This window comes from Aulonocara stuartgranti, assembly GCF_965226115.1.
Source record: "Aulonocara stuartgranti genome assembly, chromosome: 1".
Lineage (NCBI taxonomy): Eukaryota > Metazoa > Chordata > Actinopteri > Cichliformes > Cichlidae > Aulonocara > Aulonocara stuartgranti.
The window spans coordinates 6784879-6809159 of NC_138939.1; the positions used below are offsets into that span (position 1 = coordinate 6784879).

At 41.0% G+C, this 24281-nt stretch overlaps 1 protein-coding gene across 1 annotated transcript; it reads right to left on the reverse strand.

Annotated features, from left to right (window-relative positions):
- Positions 1-9522: 9522 nt before the first annotated feature.
- On the reverse strand, positions 9523-23304 carry LOC309688994 (uncharacterized protein; the record flags this gene model as incomplete). The annotated part of the gene is made up of 6 exons (XM_082505106.1): positions 9523-9685; positions 10526-10611; positions 14373-15114; positions 22149-22369; positions 22464-22533; positions 23189-23304. 6 exons carry the CDS (start codon positions 23302-23304, stop codon positions 9523-9525), a joined length of 1398 nt encoding a protein of 465 aa, XP_082361232.1.
- Positions 23305-24281: the final 977 nt, after the last annotated feature.

Below are 24281 nucleotides of genomic sequence, written 5' to 3' on the forward strand. Positions count from 1 at the left end.
AGCAGCTTACCAAAACATTTGATAAAGAAGCTTATTAAGACTCTTTATTTAACACACAATAAAGGCACAGAAACATGAAGGTAAAGGAGTGTTGCCCTGAGCAGGGCTTCTGGATCTGAGATGGACCACCTTAAGCGCCTTAACCACCACCCTCCTTCATTCCACTCTCCCAGCATGCACCTCTACCAGCACTGCACTGTATTTCTTACCCTTAATCATTAAGTGACAGTCAGCTAAGCACACACTTCTAGCCCCATCCTGCTTTGCCTTTATGCAGCTGCAAACAGTGAATCAGGCGTCTGCTGAGGGAGTTTTTCCTTTTTGTTAACCACCATTAAAGTGCATTCACTCACCACTGCTTACCTAAGCATCTTATTGAGTGGTGCAAGCATAGAAACATATAAAGATAAATAAACTGATTGAACTTATGCATTAGTCCTCCACTGGAGCCAGCCAGGCCACTTACTGCCCTGAGAACAATCCACTATGAACAAGTGCGATAATGTGTAATTTAAAGAAATACACTAAAACTTGAACTAAAAAACCTTCCAGGTGGAGAGAAAAATGACCTGATAACATTTCTTGAAGCCAGTATGAAACGTGGTCAGGGTAAAACAATATCTGACCTTGAAACTAACAAGTGTCAAGGTCCCAGCTTCTTGTTTAGGGTTTGTGAAGTTCTGGTTCCTGTTTTGATTTTATTCTTATTCCTTCTTGTGCTTCCAGCATCCTCCGATTCTACTCTCTGTGTTGTTTATGTGTTTTCATCTTCCTGCACTTCCTGTGCACTCTGTCTTTATCTCCTCTCCTTTGTGATTGCTTTTCCTGCATTAATTGTATCCAACTGGGCCCCGTTCATGCCTGTCTCCCCTCCTGTTATCAGTCCTTTCTGTTATAATAGTTCTGTCTTCTACTTTGTCAAGATGTCTGTTTATTCTCCCTATGTGGGATCTGGATTCCAGGGCCCTGTACTATGAAACAAATTCAACATACCCTGGGTATCTTTTCATTATCTGTGATAATCTTAACATTGGATATCAACTTGATAAGTCAACCCAGGGTTTTCCCTGTGTGTTCCCATTAAAGGGGTGGTGTTAACAGCATCTAACCAATCACAGGCATTAATGAAAATACTGCAGCTAATTTTTCAAAGATACAATAACTATAATATTACAGAAATATGAACAAGTTAAACACACAGACTAAAAGCAACAAAGCAGCAACACTACAAACAAAGGAGTGTGCATTAAAAACGCTTTATAAAAGCTTGAGCTTGAAATGTTTTAGTCAGTAAGATAAGAGACAAGCCACCATATTAATAGTTCAGTGTATTTGAAGCTAGCAAGAAAAGCCAGCAAAAATGCTGACTGTAAGTTGACAGACTTGTCAATATCACAGCTTTCCCATTCAGACAAAGGAGAGACTGGAAGATAATTTAAACAAGAATGTCATTAAATAAATGTTTAAAAGACAGTTTTAAACATTTATTCCTTCAGCTTTAACCTTAGTAATGTTTAATGATCTCAGAGTAGAGAAGAAACTTAAAAACAAACTCAAAACATAGCCTTGGACTAAGCTACATGCTAATTTGAAGTCCACAAGTTCAAAAAGGTGTCCTGCCTTGGGGTAATTACAACCCTTGTGAAACTTGTTTGCAGCCAACCGAAATAAAGGTACATTTAAGAATCTATATATATTACTGTTGCTCACTGGGGAAACACAAAGACATTAGATGTTATTAGAAAATGTTATTAAAAAAATGCCATGGTAACTTATGCCGTGAACATAACCTGCTCTGGAGCAGTTACCATGGCGATCTACGCTGGTAAAAAGTGATTCAACTTCGTCATCCTGAAAACCCAGGGTTAACCCTGAAGTTACCTGGACAAGATGAAATCCTGCTTCGTAGTACAGGCATACTAGTACATTGCTTCCTTATTCCCTGTTTGTTTACCTGTTTGTGGAATTTTATTTTATTTTGTTTTTTTGCTACAGGCCAGTAAAAGCTCATTTTTTAAATTTACTTTGCCTGCCTCTTTGTCCTGCATGTGGATCCTCTCATCACCTCATTTCAAATGAGGTGAAAATCCATGAATGAAAATTCATGGAGCTGCACTAAAAGAAGGATGGTAAAAAGGAGACTGGGTTTCAAAGTTTTGATGATGCAGAACCAGTTTAGCAAGCTGGCGTATGATTTAGGGCAGCATGAATCAAGCAGTTTTAGTCTGTGCTTGTAATGTGTCTGATCAGAGGTTGGCGTATTTACACAGTGCAGATTTCTAGCAGCAGCAATATTTATCAGTGTTGGAAAGGTTTAATAAGCTGTTCTAACCAGAACAAAAGACATGGAATCGAAGAGAATTGCTCCTCTTATCCTGTTATCATGCTGCTCATAAACTGTTGATAAATGAAAAAATTGGTTGAACACTTTTTTCCCTTGTTGTGTTTGCAGGCCACAACATGTTTCTAGGGGCCTTCACTGGCCTCCAGGTCACACTTTGAGGACCCTATTTTTCTTTGATCACATTGCATATTCCAACCCTTTACAAATTAAAATGAATTCATCTATTTGTTAATAAAAGAAAAACACTTGCAGGTATAGTTTGATCAGACTTGATTGACAGTGACTTTGGGATTACGTGACATCTCTGTTCTTCTACCTGTAATCCATCCACTTCAAACCAGTGAGTGAAGGCTTAAATCTTTCCTGTGAAAGAAGTGAAGCTGGTCTAACTTTGGCAGAAAATGTCATGTCATAGCTTACAGTATGAAGTTGATTAAGAGAGTATGTAGGAACACCATAAATCTGGACTAAAGGTTTAGACAACCTTGATAAAAGACAAATACTTTAAAGCACTTGTGTCATGAAAATTATGAGATGGCATGCTTTAATTTCCTCTTTTTTCCCATTTTAAACGGTCATTTTTGTCAGGTGTTTGTACTTCAGCTGTCAGACTCAGCTACCGACTGCAGCTCGATTTAGACAATATGAAACGAATGCAGTAAGCACTGTACTTTTTTAACTGCCAGAATGGCAGACTGGGGGAGGAGGAGGAAGAGGTGGGGCGGGGTGTTGTAGACTGTGATGGCTAGAATCTGTGAGCGAGCGGGAGGTGATGTGAGCCATCTGAACCTTTAGTCTACCATCCATCAGAGCCAGAGAGACACCAACAAGGGCAAGCAAACAGAGATAAACAAAGAAATGTATTGTGCGGCGACCCATTGCTCTCTCTACGGTCTGTCCTGACGCAGAGATGTGATTTCTCTCCATCCAGTGGCTGGGAAAGCATCTTCATCTCCAATCACACACATGCCGTCAAAGTAGAGTATGCTTTCCTGGATGAAAAGTCGTGGTGTTCTTCAGTGTGGCATAAGTGATTCTGCGGCTTGTCACAGCTTTCATCCCTGAAATAGACCTTTACAGGATTTGATGTATATTTGAATAACACACTGAAGCCCTATCTTCTTTGTTCTGTGTAAATTATATCCCCATTTTGCAATAGTACAAAGCAAATGCATTTTAGAATAGTATTCAATAAAATGAACTGTTTGATACTGGGACAACATAATCTTCCTACGAAAAGAGATTTATATTTTCACATTTTATAATATCAGATTCCAGATCAGGGACTGGAAAGGATCATGCATCCAAACCAAAAAACAGGTTTTTGCTAACATGTGCACCATTTATGTTTAATAATGTTAGCTAGATAGTGTGTAACTGACATTAATCAATGCAACCGCACAGAGATTTCATTCATTTGTAACTCTTATGCCTCTTCCTAGAGTGGCTGAGATTCAACATGAAAGTAACCCGCCTCCCCTAAGAAGCAGAGCAAATATAACCCCAACCAAAATCATGAAAAATACAACTTGTCTCTCTGCATAAAATTAAAAAGAAATGGCAGCTCACCCTACAAATTCCTGAAAGCTAACAAAATCCCTTTTCATACATGCACACCTTTTGTTAATGTGACAGCATCTGATCCTGTCAGGTTTGCGCCTGAACGTGCACCCTTGTTACTTTTCGCAGTGGAAAATCTCCCCAGGTCAGACCAAGCAACAATTACGTATCACTTTCAGCACAATGCAAGTCTGAATGCATGCAGTGACATTAACAGATGGGCATGTACAAGATTACGAATATGCGCGTCCCTTCTGCATCATTATTTGTTCAGCTTACTAAGCCAGCTTTATGAAAAATATACAGGTGGACACAGAAAACACAAATTACACAGGTACCATGATACAGCTGTATCTTTCGCAATAGGAACAGTTGCTTTTCCAGGTGTAAGGAAAATTGTTGGAAAAAATAAAGAATAAATGAATGAAAAGCTACATTTATGAGAGGCATCTGAGTCAACAGGAGGCGGATTGGATGGTGGGTGTAAGAACACAATGATTCTCACACCAGAGGCTGGTGTTTGCAGCCATAGTTCTTTTTACGGTTTGGCTTAGACAATAACAATCAAGGTAATACTGAGGTCATTACAGTTTTGCAAGAAAACATAATTGTTAGTGATCACTGCTGAATCAGTATCTGTGTATTTACACGTATCATTATGTTGATAGTAAACAGAATCTGGCTGCAGTTATGTGTCTTTCCTTTCTCCTACACAAATATTCTTCATTGTAAAAAAGTACAGAGGACACTAGAACTATGAAACAGCTTAAGTAGAAATATGTTTCGGGAAAAGACAAAGTATGTTTTATATTTTAAATTTGGCAAAGTAGCCACTGTGTGCCTTTACGACAGCTTTGCACACTCTAGTCGAAAGTACACAGCTGGAAGTGTGCCGAGGTATTGTTGGCATGGAGCAAAAACACCCCGATGCTGTAATAAGACATAATAGTGGTGCTCAGCTGAGTAAAATGAAAAGCCAGTTGAAAATATTCAATAACTTTAGCTCTACATTTGAAGTTTCTTCAAGTGTAGTTGCAAAAAAAGTAAAACTATGTGATGAAACCGCCGCAGGAAAGGAAGACCAAGAGTTTCAGAAGTTAATCAGAATTAGGGGCCTCAGAAATAATTAACACCAACTCAGCCTTCCTAGGGTTCAGCAGGCACATCTCAGCATTCGATGTAGGAAACAGTAAAGAGGTTTGTTTTATGCCTAAGGGTCCAAAAAAGGAAGAGCTCAGCAGGTGGGACCTCTGTGGACAGGGGTTGTTCTGCTGCATCAGATGCTTGAATGATTTGGGATTCACAGAGTTTGGAGGCTAAATCACTTTGTTGTAGGTGTTTGTTGTCTTCCTCAAGCCAGTTCTGAGCAGTTTTTGCTGGGTGTTGGATGCTACTTTAGTCTGTGTCATTGCCAACGATGTTTGGGTGGGTGGTAAATGTCAATGTAAAATCTTTGTTTCTCAGAAGAACATTGCAACACTGCAACTAGGTGCCCAGTGTTGTTCACCTTAACTGTCACTGGTTTTAATGTGGTTCCGGTTCAGTCTCTATAATCATAGATCATATGAGGATCAAAAATAAGCATAAATTAGGTTTTCTTCCAGACTATATTTCTTAAGCTATAAAGTGCTTGTTTTTTTAAATGAGGTGAGCTTAATGTTGAAAAATGCAAATGTGCGAACATAAATTTATGAGAACCGATTTAAATGCCACAGAGTTAGTGTACTGTGATGCCTTTCCTCTAGTTGAAGCAATGCATTAAATCATCAGATTAAATGTTTCATATTTCACTTTTGGCTGTTCCTGCTTTGTATAAGTCCAGCTCGAGTGAGTCTGCATGTATCAGGAAAGAGTGAGAGATTGTCGGAATGGAACAGTTGGAGACGGCAGACGCTCCTCCTGCTTCCTCCTGTCCCAGTCTCCACTCTGCAGGAGGAAGCTTTAGTCCTCTACACCTTCGTCTCTCTTTCCTTCTCACCCTCCCTCTTCCCATGCCTTCATCTGAAGCTGTGTTTTTGTCCCTTATTTGCAATACAAATATTGTCTCCTCTGACGTGACTTTGTTAACCCTGCACATGTCATGTCATTTGTCCTTTCATGTATATGTTGCCATTCATGCATCTGAACAACTGTCACTGTAAAATGGATACATATTTGCTAAAATATTAGCATCTTTTCCACTTTCCATTTTTTTCTTCTGTGATTCCTTATTCATTTCTTCCCTCTTATCCCTCTCTGCCTCATCCCCTATACACATACACAGAGATCCGTTCAAACTGTGTCTGGCAGGCAGACCTCCGGCCCGCAGGGCGAGTCCTCCTCCCCTCTTCCGACTGTCTGGATCTGCCGCCTCCTTCGTATTGCCCAGATCCTTCCCCTTCTTCCTGGGAGCTGTCACTCCAAAACAGACTGTAGAGTAGTTTTGGTAGTGTGGGGGTGGCAGTAGAGGATGGATGGACGGATGACAAATGGGGTGTTGGGTTTGGAGGCGGGGTGAGGAAAAAGAGAGTGTGAATGGACAGCAGGAGGTTTAAGGTCACATCCTGCTGTTCGGTAAAGATGGCATCGTGTCAGGGAGGCTGACCCCTTTCGCTGACTTCCTCCATCACATCATCCGCTCACAGCACATGTCCTCCTCCCCTTTTCCAGCCTGCAGGCCCTTTGATTGGCTGGTCGGGTTAGTGGTTCACTACCACCCACCAGCTGGATGAGTGTCATCTCACACCCAGGTCACTGGTAGCATATGGAAAGAAGGCTGGAACAAGTTCATGGGTTCGGTGCTGTATAATAGTGTATAACGAGAGGAGGAGACGGCAGTTGATCAAAAAGCTACAAATGTAGAACAACTGCCAAAACAAAATCAAATGAAACCCAATCAGATAAGTGGTTTACAGTTTAAATATTAATATGTGTATGTGCATATCTGAAGGTTTTCACACATACACCGACATGCACTATGTTCATTGATTTGTGTGGGTATTTTGTTGGCAGTGGCCTGTGAAGGGGCGAGTCCCCTTCTAAAGACCTTTCTGATGACGATCAATGGTCCCTGAGGAATTTCTGAGCCAATCTTATTTGGCAGCAGCAACCATCCCAAGTCCCTTGAGATTGGGGGGACAACAGCTGTTGCAGCAGGGCCAAACATCTGGCAGAGAAAGGTAGGAAAGTCAAAGCCTTGTCCCAAAGGTTGTTAGGAGAGTTGGTGGCACTGCGGATCATGTAAAATGGAGCTGTCATTGTTAACATAGACTGCAAACAGCAAGGCGCACTACTCCCCAGACGGAGGAGTCATCTGCATCTTTCCTTCAAAGTGCTGTTGAACATTTCTGCAATGATGAAAGACACAGCAGATTTGATAGGAAGGCCTGAGGGACAATGTTTTACTGCATTGCATAGTGCATGCATAGTGGCAGCCGGTGTATAAGACCCATTTTTTAAACTGTCTGTCTGTCTGTCTGCTGCACTTGAGCTACAATACCGTTTCTCAGTTTCTTTCCCAAGAGTAATCAGGTAATGAGGAAGAACAGTTATGTACTATTCATATGTTTTAACTTCAGTAAGGCATCTATGCCTTTCAGATCCTTTCCGAGTCAATTAGGTCACGTGAGACTCATCACAGTTACAAGAAGAAAGGCGTGATTTGTTGTGAACAAAACCTGTGATGGCATGAAAGAGGACTTTTATGATACACTTGATCGTTGAGAGAAGCACAGTCTCTGATTGTGATTCAGTCCCTTGAGGAGTTTTGATTAGGATGCATGCTAATCCAGCTTGTCCTCACAATATCTGCCTGAATCTTTCCATTTCTACAAAATACTGCAATTTTTCAAATCAAACATAAAGTGTGAGACAATAAGCAAACACACAAGCTGGTAGTTCAAATACAACTACATGTAGAACAGAGCTTTGAGAACACTTACACAGCGACAGAAATGCAATGAGTAAAATGCTGCAGGTCATGCATAGAACTAACTTAAAATAGAACAACATCATTTCTTCAGTAATAGCTGAAGTGGGAACTTCAGGAGTTCAAAAACAAACATAACATTAACTCATATTATGATTTGAGTGGTCTAATGCAAGCCTCTGAGCTTCACCTTAGGTAACTGGAGTCATTGAGCACTGAGCAGAACCTGTCCACCTTTTGTTTGTGATGCAGGTGCCTTTTGTAGCATTTATAATGGAATTATGACAGTTAACATTGCTTAATCTTCACATTGGACAGGGACTAAAAGGAGAGATCATATTTGGTTCTCTTTATTGACTCCCTGTTAAATTCAGAATCAAATTGAAGGTTCTGTTCATCTGGACATCGGATTTTCAGTGGGAAGAACGTTTTGTCACTCATCAAAGTGACTTCTTTAGTGTGAAGAAGACTGCTGTCTTAGACTGTCTTAGATGCTGTCTCCATGACCCTGATCGAGATAAGTAGCAGAAAATGGATCGATGGATGGTTTAATTTAGTGAATACATGCCTCAATTTTTCTTTAGTTTTTAATTTACTTTCTATTAGTGTAACCAGTGGAGACTTGCCATTCACAAGCGTTTTGTCTATTGGCATGTTTTCTTAAAATGTAGGCCATTAAACTCGGGATATAAATGTTTAATTGGATTGTTACATCACAGAAAATCGAAAGCATTTCAGCAGCTAAAGCCAAATAAAAATCAAGCACAAATCAAATGATTTTTGAACTGGTGTGGAAAAGATTGAGATTTTTCTTTTTTTGCCCGCAAGCTATGTATCTCAGTTGACTTAATTTCAAGCGATGACAAGTTAACCAGTTCTAATTTAATATCTAAACTAACCATCTTTATTCACATTATTTGTAAAATTGCACGGCATGAAATTACAAAGTTACCTTAGAGACCAAGTTCCACATATTTGAGCTAACCATAATACAATACAGTTAGTTATAATAATACTAGATAATAGTCTTCTAAGATCTATAATTGTTTGCCTGGCATTACAGTTTTTAAATATTATGATAGTATTTTATAACCAAAAAAAATGCTATAAATTCCCTCACTCTGGGCATCATCACGAAACTCCTTTGTGAGATCCTGAAGGGATTAATACGTGTTTCTCGGCTTCGCAGAACTTTAAATGCTCTGAGGTGAAGCAACACCTTTTGCAACACCTCTGCCAGGAAAAACAGCCTGGACCAACTCAAGACATCAACTTTACACTTTGATAAGGGTTTCAAATCCCCTTTGTGGTGATGTCAGTGTCTTTTAGCTTCCATCCTATCATGCTCTGTGCATTATTATACCTAGTCAATACTTCTCCAGTCATTTTTATTTCATTTAGTCTTGTCAGTACTTACTCCTTCTTACTCTGATGGAGAAGTTCCACAGGAGGTTGCTGAGCTTACATTCCTAACAGAATCCCTTTTCAAATTAAATTTAAATGACCCCCTCAGCTCATAAGCAGAGGCTCTCCTGACAACTTAATTCATAATTCAGTGCTGAGCCAGGGCCTTGAGGGCCATAATGACGGCCTAAATGGAGGAGAGATGCTACTAAATGGGCTGTTTGTTTGCACCTAAACCTCTTTACAGGCCACAAGTCCACAGCTCAGCAATGTGGTGAGGAGGAGACAGCGAGGTGGGGGGGTTGAGTCAGTTTGCTGACCAGTCACTTCTATGTCTCGGGTCGCCTTTCACATCTTGACCACACTGAGGTTTGAGGTGGTTTAAGGAGCATCTTGACAAGGCCAACAGGTAGAAGAATGAGTTAATGTGAGGGAAAGCCTCAGTCTGTCGCACAGTATTCAACCTGTACCTGTGGAGTATGAGAGGAGGGTGAGAAACATCGGGAAGAGAAGGGCATTTTGTGAAGAAGGTTATGGAGGAAGCTCATAGTTGGGTACAAACAAATCAAGGCTTAGAAAAAAAACTAAACCCTTCTGAGTCAGAATTCTGTATCCTAATGAGGCCGTCCAACAGAAAAAAAACATATAATGCAATATATGCAATGCAATAGTGTAATATATATACATATATATGCACATATATACATAGACACACACACATATATATATATATATACATATACACATATACATATACAGACATTAATGAAAAAGCCAATTACATAAGCACCTTGTCAAATCTGAGGAAAAACCTGACCCTTAGCATCCACTTGTCTCAGAATAAATGCCTCCAGCTACCTTCAAGGCCACATAGGCGAGGTTGTTGCCCAAGGCCTGACTGAGGCACTGACATCCCGCGGCTGGGTCTCGACACATTAGTCTGCAGTGTAGTTGACAGTTCTACAAATACTATGAAGAACACTTAACTAAACAACTGAACCCAAGTTCAGTGCTTTAGGAAGTGGCCAAACTCCACAGCTGGTAATTTGTTTCCCGTTTTACTGTTTAATTGCCTGTTTACCAAATGTGGAGAAACAATAATCAAATCTATAACAAGGAAACAGTGCAGTCTTTAAAAACTAAGTACAGTTCAGTGGGCATATTAAATGCCATTTAAAGTGTAATCTCCAAATTATTTTCATTTTAATAATTTTGACTTAATGTTATTTGGTATTTTTACTGAACTCTCTTTTTCAAGGAACATGCAAAGATAAAAGGATGACAATAGTTTTTGTTTTAAAAATGTTTGCCTTTTTCCTAGAAAGAGAAGACAGATCTGGCTGAAGCTCAGGAAGAACTTCACATGCTCCTTCTCACGCACGTGGCAGATCACCAACTAGGTGGGACACTCATCAAAAGGACAACATAAACACAACACAAGGCCACCTCAGTCAGTGTTGACAAGAGCCCTTGAATCTATGGCTGGAGTTCACTGTTCTCTGTCTGGTGAATCAGACCTAAGTGGTGTGTACTAACCTCAAGCCAGAGCAAATCTCTTTAAAACACAGACTCCTGTTGTGTACAACACACGCACACACACACACACACAAAACAAACAAACAAAATAACAAAGACATCAGTCACAGCATATCTCGATGCTGTGACCCGCGAAAGCACAGCCTTCTTGGTGTTGCAACAAGGGGCGATCCACAATTTAAGACACAATACATCAGCAAAACAAGAGCAGTCACCGAAAATATGGAGGCTAAACAAGACATCCTCACCTCATAGGATTCAATCAGAATTGAACTGTTTCAACACTAAGCACACTGAACAGGAGATCACTCACTGCACAGTCCCCTACACTTATTTTAAACCACTAACCGCAAGAAACAGCATCATATACAATGCATCAATTGGCAGAGTTTTTGATCAAATAAATGCTGAAGGATCTTTTTATCCAAATAGAAAACGTTTAAAAGCCTAACATAGAAACAGGTGAAAAATCAAATGAAAAATTTGAATAAATGCGGGGGAGAAACACAATTATTCTAAATGCTTCTACACAGGGGCACAGGTTTCAGGCTTTCAGATTCACACCATTACCTGTCTGAACATCCCCAAATTTCTGTACGGGGTCAACTACAAGCTAATATCTACTTTAAGCTTGAATATTTTTTTCAGAGTCATTGCATTTGTTCCCACGTTCCACAGAAGCCTTGAAAATCTCCAACAACCAAGCTGAGAATCATTATTGCTATTAAGTTTAGGTTTTCGTCTAGTGAAACTACACATACGTTTACATAGAGACTAAATCGGAAAACCATTCCTAAATATCACGATCCCAGCAGGCCTTCTCCTTTCTACCTCCCTCCTTCTCTCACTTTCTGTCTGCTCTCAGGTGGATTTGGACAGGGTTGGTGCCTCGCCCCGCCTTTGGGTGGTACTTCCTTGCCTTTGATCCAGCCAACACACTGGTTTGCCACTAGCTCATTACTTCCCAGGAATAAAAGGCCAGCTGAAACCTCCACTCTTTGCCAAATTGTAGTTACCTTTATGGTGGAAATAAGGCTCTCAGCCTGTGCCTTCTGTTACCTGACCCTGATCTCAATGTCTTGTCTCCACTTATAGCTGTCTTGTAGCACATGCCTTGGTTTGTTTCAAGTTATCTGCAACTTGAAAGATTTCGTTTGTTGTTCACCTGTAAAGGAAAGACTGACCTGCAAATCAAAGCTAGCCATCTCTTGCCATTACTCACCTGCCTGCCAATTTTCCACTAACACTGCCTTCTGGAACCTTCTCTTACCTCCCCCACTTTCAAAATCATAAAGGAAACAAAAGTAAAGATTCAAGTCAAATATTTCACAAGCAATTTACCCGAGTTAAACCTACCTGTCTCCTTCCCTTTGAACCCTATCAAAATAAAAGCAATTTGAACTTGGTTTGGTCTTGCAGGTTCTGTTTTAGAGTCTATTTATTACTTACTTTCTTTTTGATTATTTGCCTTATTGCTGTCTCCTCTTCTGTTCTTTTAATTCCAAAACTAACAAAGGTTTCATTTTGATTTTTACATTAGAGAGCAAGTGCTAATGCTTATTTGTGGTAAACTAAATTCAGCCTGCACTATACCTCTAAATTCTGTGGGGTGCATGACTTGGGAGCTTCCATCCCAAATGATCAGTGGAGTGACACACTGTGCCCAGTGCAGTCATTACTGGCATATGCTAAGTTTGGCTGTCTGTTCCTACTTATATAATTTTTGCACTAGCTCGCTCAAGATCCCACTGCTAAATATGCAGGGGTATTTTCTGATAAGGATGATGTCTGTAAAAATGATTTTTGCTTGATGCAAAAAAAAATTGATGCAAAAAAATAAATTTTGATATTAACTGAAAACTACTGCTGTTCAACTCAGATCTTTGAAATGGATTCAGTAGTTTTTGGCTTAGTCTTTGGCTCTTTGGTTTATGCTAGCATTTAATCTCAGTGTCCAACTACCAAACAAATTTTAGCCATTCGATGCCTAGGAGTTAGGTGCTCTTAATCAATTCTTGTGAATGACAATTGCCAAACAGTTAAATGTGCAGTTGAAAATGAGAGAGAATTAATACTTGAAGACAAGAAGCACTCACGCAAACTGTTCCATTTTAAAATATCTTTTAATAGCCATTCAAAAGTTTAAAAATCACAATCATGCATTGCAACAGTTATCTGTAATCTCCAGCTAAATGCCCACATATTTTGTACCTGTCTGTGCCTGAATGGCTTTTGGTGCAACACATTGTGTTTACAACACTCAGATGGACCCTCAACACAGCTATGAACCAAGTTTCTCTAACAGCCTTTTTCTTTCTATAATTTAATCAGACAACACCATCTGCAGTACAGCTTGTGTTGAGTTCAAATCAAATCAAATCACTTTTTATTGTCACATCACATGTGCAGGCACACTGGCACAGCACATGCGAGTGAAATTCTTGTGTGCGAGCCCCACAAGCAACAGAGATGTGCAAACACAACAACACAAATGAGCAAAATACAAGAATGGCCAACCTGAAACTAATAAATATATGTACAATATATAATAGTGTATGCATTTCTGGATGTGTATACTAAATATTTTCCTGTGTGTGTGTGTGTGTGTGTGTGTGTGTGTGTGTGTGTGTGTGTGTATACACATTTTTACAAATTAAATAGTAAAAAAAATAAAATAAAATAATAATAATAATAATAATAAAATATATAAAATATACAGAGTTGAATATGTGCAAAACAAGTGGCATTTATATACAGTGTGGAGTGCATAATGTTGAAGTTCCAGTAGTGAAGCTGAGGTGTCTATGACGTGTTCAGCAGTCTGATGGCCTGATGGAAAAAGCTGTCTCTCAGTCTGCTGGTTCGGGACCGGATGCTGCAGAACCTCCTTCCTGATGGAAGCAGTCTGAACAGTTTATGGCTGGGGTGACTGGAGTCCTTGATGATCCTCCCCACTTTCCTCAGGCACCGCTTCCTGTAGATGTCTTGGAGGGAGGGAAGCTCACCTCCAATTATCCGTTCAGAGCACCGCACTACTCGCTGGAGAGCTTTGCAGTTGTAGGCGGTGCTGTTGCCATACCAGGTGGTGATGCATCCAGTGAGGATGCTCTCAATGGCACAGTGATAGAAGGTCCTGAGGATGCGGGGGCTCATGCCGAATCTTTTCAGTCTCCTGAGAAAGAAGAGGCGCTGCTGCGCCTTCTTCACTGTTTTGTTTGTGTGTACTGACCACGTAAGATCCTCAGCCAGGTGTACTCCAAGGAACCGGAAGCTGCTCACTCTCTCCACAGCAGCGCCGTTGATGGTGATGGGGGTGTGTACTTCTCTGCACCTCCGGAAGTCCACTATCAACTCCTTTGTCTTTGCGACGTTGAGGGTGAGATGGTTGTCTTGACACCAGTGGGTCAGGGCGCTGACCTCCTCCCTGTAAGCCGTCTCATCACCGTTGGTGATAAGACCCACCACTGTAGTGTCGTCCGCAAACTTCACAATGATGTTGGAGCTGTTAGTGGCTGTGCAGTCGTAGGTGTAGAGTGAGTACAGGAGAGGGCTCAGTACACACCCCTGTGGAGCACCAGTGTTCAGTGTGATGGGGGATGAGGTGATGCTGCCCAGTCTGACCACCTGGCGTCTGTCAGATAGGAAGCTAAGGATCCAGCTGCAGAGGGAGCTGCTCAGTCCTAGATCCTGCAGTTTCCTGTCCAGCTTCGAGGGAACGATGGTATTGAATGCTGAGCTGTAATCTACAAACAGCATCCTCACATACGTGTCTCTCTTCTCCAGGTGTGACAGGGCAGTGTGTAGTGTCAGGGCTATGGCATCATCAGTGGACCTGTTGTGGCGGTATGCAAACTGTAGAGGGTCCAGTGAGTCGGGTAGTGCAGAGCAGATGAAGTCCCTGACCAGCTTCTCGAAGCATTTGCTTACGATGGGGGTCAGGGCTACAGGTCGCCAGTCGTTCAATGAGGAGATGGTGGAGGATTTGGGTACAGGGACGATGGTGGCCATTTTGAAGCAGGCTGGGACTACAGACAGAGAGAGGGAAAGGTTGAAGATGTGCGTGAACACTCCAGCCAGCTGAGCCGCGCATGACTTGAGGACGCGGCCGGGAATCCCGTCCGGACCAGTAGCTTTGCGTGCGTTCACCTTCCTGAAGCACTTCCGCACATCCTCCTCAGACACAGTGTGCGCACTGACGTCATCCGCGGTGCGCACACTGTCCGGTCTCATGGTGTTCGCTGTGTCGAATCTAGCGTAGAATACGTTTAGATCCTCACACAGAGAGGCCGTGGTCTGCGGTGTGCTGGTTTTCCCTCTAAAGTCTGTGATCGTGTTTAGTCCCTGCCACATACTCCGAGTTGTTCTGTTTAATAGAGAATCAAATAAAACACAATGAAAAACATATTGTGCAAAGTACATTTTATATGGAGTTTTTGTGAAAAGTTTTTTTTTTGCACATTTGGAAAAATAGCTGATGTTGTAGTCTCAGCCTAATTCACTCTATACAATTACAGATTTTCAAAGGCTGCTGCAATAGAAACCTTAGTCAGCAATGCAGGCAATCGACATTTTTATTTTTCTACTGAAGAAAAATATCAAGAGTGACAAGGTAGAGACTGCACTGGAACAGTTTACTGAGAGACGTATTGGCTCTCACAGGGACTGAAAATGAGTTCACAGATACTCAAATCTCGGTGTCACTTTATTCACTGCCCTGCTGTCTCCTACTGGTAATGAAAAAGTGTTGGTGACAAGCTCTAATCGTGTCTCAATTTCATTTTATGCTATTGCGTGAACATTTTGAATATGTAAGAATAAAAATCATCTTTACTTGACAAAATACATTACACCTGTACTGCATGACAGATATCCTTGTGTAGATTTGTTTTAGCTGAGCTTATTGATGCTGCCTACTCACACATTGGTGGTGATGATCATTAATCTCTGGTAGGCAATAAACAGTCAGTGTGGATGTAAATGCACTTGTCATAGGACACTTTGACTCATTTCAACTTCTGAGTTAAAACTGAGATTTATCTTTTGAGATATTCTTTCAGATTTCGATTACGTAGAGTATGTTCACTAGCACACTTCCATATACTTGATGCACTGTCAACTATTTTTGTTGTTAACTGATTTTATTCTTTTCTGGTCTGTTTTTCTCTCGTGTGATCATCAGTTTGACAAGCTGAATATTTTAACAAGTACTAGACAAATTGTCATGAAATTTGGGTGTGTTTGTAGTATAGATAGGATGAATCCTAAAAAAACAAAGCAAACTAATGACTTTGTTTTTTTGTTTAATCAGACTGGGCTTATTAGCTCTAAATATTCCAATTTGCATGTTAACACGGCAAGGGATTGCCACTGTAGATAGATCTCATGTTGGATTTGGCACAGATTTTATGCCAAAAACCATATCTAACACAAACTGTGCCAGTAAAATTTCTAAATTTTAAATCCACTTAACATGTCAGGCACATGTGCTCTTACACACAATAGTCGAATTATCAAGTTGTTAAAAACAGACAGTTGGCTAGGACCCCCTGGTGTCACATATTAATGCATGGTGTAGCCCAGAGATATTTAGGGGCTAAATTTTATTTCCAGTGTACATGTACTTATTCTCTGTATATCCATATTAGTGGAGATAAAGGTTATTTGCAAAAGTGCTTATTTATTTTGGAGGGAGAGGTCAAGCGAGGGAGGAAGGAGAAAGCTGAGGCACAAGGGAAAGGACGGAGATGGAAGAGCATGTGGTTGGATGTGGCTAGCATTAACCAGGACATTGGTAAGGGACTGCTTGGATAAGACATCCAGTGTGGGTTAGTGCAGCTCAGACTAGTCATTACATCTCTGCCTAGAAAACCAGTTACCGGCTAGCTAACTAAGCAATCAGAGTTAGTTCCGGCTGCGAACTTCACGGATTTTAGCAAGGACTGCATAGGACTGGCGAGGCTGGAGACTCGGCCAGTTAGATTGCAGCTCCGTTGGAGTATACTTGCTGCTCTCAAGTTTACTTCAACTTGAATGTCTTGCTGCATTTTAATGTTCCTTATTTCAAAATAGTAAGTAGTTATTTGTGTGACTAGAGTTGACTGAATTTATAAGTAAAGTGTGGAACTGTAGAGAAATTTTATTAGAATATTTCAACATAGACAAAAACAAACACCTTCAAACACACAGTTAACGTTGTCTTCTTCTTCTTTTGACTTCTCCCTTTAGATGTCAACACAGTGGAACTTCTACCTCCATCTCACCCAGTCCTTAGCATCCTCTTCTCTCACATCAATCCTCTACACGTCCTACACCATTACATCCATGAACATTCAGTTCCTCTTTTCCTCCTGCCTGGGAGATTCATATTCAACATTGTTTGTCCAGTATATCCACTCTCCTTCCTCTGCACATCTAAACCATACAAGCCTTGTATGACTCATCCTGAGTGGTTTAATCTTGTGCATCCTGTTCACTTCCATGAAAAATCTTAGCATCTTCATCTTCGCTACCTGTAGCCTTGCCTCCTGTTTGTTAGTGCTACCGTCTCTAAATCGTACATCTTGTAAACCATCCCGTTGACTCTTGCAGCTGTTGTTGAACAGCCAATGTATTTATTACTGTATGTGAACACGACCACTCTCAATGCCTGAAATATAAATGGAGGCATAAGGTTGAGTTTCAATTATTATCTTCTCAAGAAACCTTTCTGGTGGAAATGACAGTTTTTTGAATGTTGACGAAATGCCAAGGTTGATTTTTCAGAGTCGCCAAACTCAATTTTACTGATATCTACTGCAGATCTGTGCTTTGCATGAGAAAGATATCCATACTATGTGGTTATGGGGTAATAATCCAGTAAAAAATCATGGAATAATTTGGAGAGACAAAACCTGCGTGCCCATATCCAAGAAAAGGCACATCACTGACATGCAGCGGTCTTCACTCTAGCTCATATCTGCCACCTGGACCTTCATTTATTTTGGATATATTCATAGAAAAAAGGACCAGTGCTTAGGAGAAGCCTTGCCACCCCCTTTCTTTGACAAGAGTTCATCATTATCAGTGTATTTTTTTTTTATAAAGTTCTTCTCCAGAAATCTTTATTGATTTTTGAAGATCCCATCCCTAGTTAGCCTGAGGACTGTAAAATGCAGTACTTAAAAAACACATTGGCTCAGGTTTCATGTGATAATTCAGACTGCTTTCACTTTAATTTAAAAAGACTTAATACAAAAAAAGCTCCTCGGGTTGGTTGTTTTAAAGGAGACCAACTGGTTGTGGACCCAGCAGCAGAGAACAGCAGATAGCCCAAATCCCATGTGCAGAGAGCTGCTGCTACCTAAGGGGGGCAGTTGCTTTTAAAGAGGCCGGGCCACCCATGTCCTGCTGTGCCATTACCTGCTTTAACAGCAGTGATTTGTCGGTGACTCTCACAGGCACACCGTGATGTTGGTTTGGGAGTGAGCTCTATTAAAAAGTCATTAAAGCTGAGAGAAAGCATGGTGGGCTCAACCCTCTTGGCGAAAGGCGCCTCTGGAAATTACTCCATCCATCATAATTACACCAACTGGACACTGCTTCACAGAGGCCAAGGGACACAGATCCCTCCATGACCTCACTGAACCAGAGTGTTAGGTTATAGGGGGAAGGAAAAGAAGGAACAAATGTATAAAAAGAGAGAAGGTGTGAAGAATGAAAACTCAAAAAGATGGAGGGAAGCAGGCCTGTAGGGAAGTATTGGAAAGATAGAGGAAGTGAAAGAAGCAGAAGGAAATGAGGAGGGTTTCATGAAATGGAAAAATAAAGATGTGACCCTGTTTTAGTGCAGCTTAACTGTGAAGAAAGGCTGCTGTCAAAAATAGATAATAAAAAAAGGAACAATATTTCCTTAGTGTCTGACTGTGGGTTCTGTTTCGGTGAATCAGTGAATGTACAGGGAGTGGCGAGTGATTTTGGTAATTTTGAGGCCAGAGGCAAACAGTATAGCCGGAAATTGGTTTGGATTTAGAGAAACACATTATCTGTGGGTCTGGCATCAGTCATGACCAATCAGATAAGTACTTTTCTTCCTTTGATACTTAGAAAATTGTATGATGTAATCATCCAGAGCATCACAAATGCTTCTCTTGAAAGGAAGCTAACATCCTTGTGTGCAGAATTGCCACAAGTGAATATACTGTTGGGTACCTTAAATAAACTACTTACGGCTGTTGATTGTATTTGTTTTTGTGGCCATAGGGGAACAGTTGCCCAGCACAGGAAATGATATTAGGAGGAAAAAAAACAATCAAAGGTTGGCAACAAATCACAGTGTTAGCCCACACTATTGACTGCTGACTGCACATTGTTTAGAGGAAATAAAAGAAGCTGTGATGACCTGTCAGTCCTTTATGAAGCTAACAGAGATAAATCCATGCATATTTAAATTTCACTGTCCACCATGGAGCTGGTATTTGAGTAGATCAAATTTGAAGTCCAATCACTTATTGAATCCAATTAATTCAGAATTTGCAAGCAACTAAAGAGCCAATAACTCAAACTCGATGAAGTGTAATCAGCTGTTATTGGTTTAGATGGCACTACAGTTCTGCTACAGTGCTCAACAAATTAATGTACTTTGCTATAACTGCAACCCAAATTCAGGTAGTCAGCGCCAGTGTTTGTCCAGTATTTGCTTCTGATTCACATGTACGAGGTTGATGTCTTAAAACATTGAAATAACCATAACAGTTAACGGAGTCCCAGAAATTGCCCAGACACAGGTCTGAAATACTATCTGCCATACCAGCAGACAATAGCCAATAGGTTCCCTGACTGATTGCCAACCAGCTAATAAATATAAATAATATAAAAGATACTTTTGGCTGCTACCTTGTCACAAGGGGTCCCCACAGTGGGTAGTATAGGTAGCCATGGGAGTTTTACATCAGTTGCCCTTCCTGACTAAATAAGATCCCTTTTTAATAGGTAGCAAGTAAAGGGGACACAATGAAGGAAGATCATCTTGGATGGACTCACAGTGCTGGGTCTGCCATGACAAACTGTGGTTTTTAAAAATTTCCGACTGTTTGGCAGCTGAGAAAGGGATACAAAAATCCAACAATGAAAATAGTCATCACACTCCGAGCCCCAGTGTGTACAGCAAAAGAGACTCAAAGGAAAATAAGACAAATGGGAAAAGCACACAAAGATAAAGATGCTTAAACCAACCCAGTCCGTGCATACAGTTGAAGACAGCCCACTAGCAATCAAGTTTACACTCACTATCAGGATTTATGTATTTGTTTTACATGGTAATATAGTCACAATCAGATATTGTCAAAACTTTGAGGGGGCCGGGGAAACCTTTTCAAGGGCTCCCTCATACACTTCCTGGTGGTGTGCTGAGTGGCAGCTTCTGTTGAACCAATAAAGATGATTTTCCTTGCTCCCTGTGTTGTATGCAAAGTTGCTTTTGTTTTTCAAGTCTTGTTTGTTCAAGTCAAATCTTGAAGTCTTCTCCTCTCCTTTTCTTTGCATTACACTCTTGGCACCAGAGAATCTTCCCAAACTGATCTACAGCTTGCAGTTTTACAGCCCAGAGTGAAGTAATCTTAGAGGAGCTACAGAGATTTCAGTGTTGCAGACCTGGAGCAAAGAGCAGGGTGAAAAGAAAAAAGTGTTCACTGTGTATTCCAGTCATCATCATGGGGAATGTGAGGTCCTTGGACAATAAGATAGGTGGAAGACTTTGTGAAATTTTGGTTTCAGCTCTGCTCCACAAGGATATCATAAAACCTGCATTTATTTGTTATATTTTACCTTTTATTGTGTTACATTAAGACTTTGATATATTGAACTTTTCACGTTTTTCTGTTTGACATAAGGACACTCACTGGACACAAGGACTCTTGACGCAATGATCCGGCAGTGACTGAGGGATTTCTTAAGCCATAGCAGCAGGTGATTGCGGTATGAATCACAGGTGAGTTAATCAGTTAACAGCTCCCAGGTATGTCTCATCAGAAGGGCAGCGCAACAAAAAGAAGGCCCAACTTTGGAACACACACACATGCATATAGACAGAGTAGAGGGAGAAAGAGAGAGCACATGATAGAGAGAGAGGGAAAGGCAGACCAGCACAGAGATACCAGGTGACAATGACACAAATGTGTGACTGTGCTGCTCAGCTGTGGAAACTCATGCCATGAAGCTCCTTGTGCACAGCTTTTATGCTGGTGTTAATGCTAAAGAATGTCTGACTTGTTGCATTGTGTTACAATAGCACCTGTAAATTCAGTGAGCTCTTTAGAACAACCCATTCTTTCACAAATGGAAAACCAGACTGCATAGGTATAAATGTGTGGAATTGAACCTGAAAACACCTGAATTCAAAGATTAAAAGGTGCGACACAATACTTTTATTTGCTGTATTTTGGTCAGCAACATTTGTTTGTTTCTATTATTATGTTTGGGGATAGTGAATATATTGCACAAAGGATGTCAAAGAGGGTGCTGCCAGGCAGGAGGAACGAAGAATGACCACAGAGGAGATTCATTTAGAAGGAGGTCATGCAGAGGGTTTGTGTGATGGAGGAGGGAAATGCTAGAGATAGGGTGGGATGGTGACTATCTGGTGTGGTGAGAAACTGAAAGAAGAACAAGAAGATCATGTTTGTTGTTAGTCTTTAGCTAGTTATTTGTCTTTTTGTTACCTTCTATTTTACATTAAAAGTTAGTTTTGGCTCATGTCTTACTTCCTGTATTTTCCACCCTCATCAGTTTTACCTGTGTGTTATTGTTTCCACCTGTGTTTCCTTTCCATGTGTGCTAGCCCCAACAGGGTTTATCTGTTTTGATTCTGTTTGAGCTTATTTTGTCTCGTGTGCCCTTACTTGCCTTCTAGACTTTTTGTTTTTGTTTTTTTTTATTTGCATTGGTCAAAAAATGTTTACCACCATAAAAGCTGTCATAATAATATCAGCGTTTCTATTGACCTAGAGATAATAAAGGACGGAGTAACGGGGACCATATGTATGATGTATTAGTATAAATGGTCTGCAACTGGATATATGGACTTTTTAACAGCACATTACAAATTTATGATTCATAGCAAATTATTTTGTGGATCCCTCGCCTACAGCTCGTTTCATAAAACTGCAGTATAACTAATGGAGTTTTGCCTGAACTATTCAGTGGCAACATATAGTAATTGACAACAAGTTTAAACCAATGATGAAAACAACAGGAAGAGCAGATACTGTCTTTCTATTAATAGTGACAGGCAGTGTTTGATTTCTAATGAGACACTTGAAAAGTGTCTCATTCAGGTCATGTATTTACTGCCTTTTGGTAGTTGATACCAATTTTTTTTTTTATTGTTTAAAAACCATAACATAATGTAAAACTGTTACTTACATGTGTGCTTTCTGTCTGATCTTTATCGTCTTCTTCAGTAATCTCAGAACATACATGATGTGTTGCATTGTGCAGTTTTCTGTCTGAATTCGGCTACCTGTGTGTCTGGGCTGAGCCAAGTCCTCACTCTCTCTGCGTACTGGAGCCTGAGCCTGGCAGCACTGCCAGAAGACTGGAGGAAACATCAGCTTAGAGACACAGAACACAGGCAGCAAGAGGGACTAGGGTTATTAATGATGACCGCTGGAGCTTGGTAGAATGACAAAACAAGGGAACAAATAGCGTGTGAAATGCACACCTGTCTGCTGTACTGACATGAGCCTCAGAGGTAGAGGTGAGGGAGAAGGTGAATACTATTAAGATGGACAAGAAGGTGTGCTGCACTCTAGAGGAGGAGGACAAGGAGTTGCAAAGGCCAAAGGAAGACTAGGTGGTGAAGGATGCATCACAGAAGGTGCTTTAAAGCAGGAGGTGCAAAATGGAGGAGAGCAGAATGCCGTGGAAACAAAGGAAAATCAGTTCAAAAGAAGGTGTAAGTGTCTGCAGAGAAAGAGGATAGTGTGTACAATACTAGAGAGAATAAGGGAGAGGGAGGTACAGAATACAGAAGAAAGGAGGAGATGTATAATAGTGTTGCAGAGCAGGAGTAGGTGGAGGAAGAGTGCTGCAGAGGAAGCTCATTCAGCTGTATTTGAGTCTGGAATAGAGTCACGTCACGACAGAAAAAATAGGGGAGAGGAAGAGACAGGAAAAGGAAAAAGAGAGAGAGTGCGATGCTAACCCATATTTCTATCACGATGTGGTGTCAGTGGTCAGTGTGTGAGGTTTCCTGTTGCTAAGTTACTGTATTGCAACAGCAGCACCAGTGTCTGTGTTTGTATGTGTCATCCTCCCAGTGGTGGGTGTCTGCACGACTCTCCCACTGCTTCCGCCAGGTCTGCTGCTTTGAAACTTTACAGCTGTTAACAAGAATCAGTCTGCTGGCAGACAATTTTCACCCCCAGCAGTTCGTACGTATAGGCGCCCGACCACCTTGCTACGTATTCTGCTCTATACTGCCGATACTGCGGAGGGCATAGCAGTGCCCAGCTGGCACTGAGGAGCCAACAGGCGCTCCCTGGACGAGGCGTGTGCACTGGCCCAGGTGCCCTGTCATAACCCCGACCATCAATCAACACAGGCTGACAGTCCCGGCTATGGCTCCCACCCTAAGGAAACGTGAATCGCCTTTTTCCCCCTTCAGGATGATGAATGAGGATGGAGCACTGGGCCCTAAAGGCTAGGACTCTATGGAGTGTGAAGCAGCATGGAGATAGAAGTGAGCAGAAGAAGGAACCCAGGGAGAAGTTACTAAAGAACAAATTGAATCTTATTGTAAGCCTTGAAAATCAGATTTGTCAAAATAATTGAAAAATGCCTCAGAGTGTGATATTAGCAGCAGTGCTACAATGAAAAAAAAATCCACTATGTCAAGTTTATTTCACTTGTTTGAGGGAGAAAAAAAACTCAAATGAGAGGAGACAGTAGGAGATTGAAAGTTTACATAACAAGGCTGTCTCTAACTAGGATGAGAAAAAAAGAGGATAAAGGTGCAGCACAGTAGTAACCAGTGTAGAAGTCCACCACCAGCTGTGACACAGCACTTTGGTGCCTTTAATATGAATGGTTGAAGGCCGTTCCAAGTTTGACTTTTAATATCAGAGAGCGAGAGAGAGAAAATATACTGTGCTCAAGAGAACAAAACAACCAACTAAATTCAGAAATGTGAAAAGAATACTTAATAAATACACACAACATAAAGAGTACATCCCTAATACTTCAAGTATTAGGGATGACATAGAACCTCTGGGTGTGGTGTCTGGCACCAGTATGTTGACAGTAGATCCTTTGGGTCCTGTTGGATGGAAGAAGGTTGGGGCCTCTGTGGATCACTGTATCTCACAAAACTCAGCTGCACTAGGATCAGGGGAGACTGGGTAAAATCCTCAGTAAATGAGCCGTTTCTGAGCAAGTTTGAAGGTGTGACAACACTGTTACCATCAAGAGGGAGTGGGAGATTGACTGATTAGGTAGGGTGATACGTGGCAAGAGCTAAATAAAAGCCAGTTCCCATGGTTTTTTAGGACAACATTG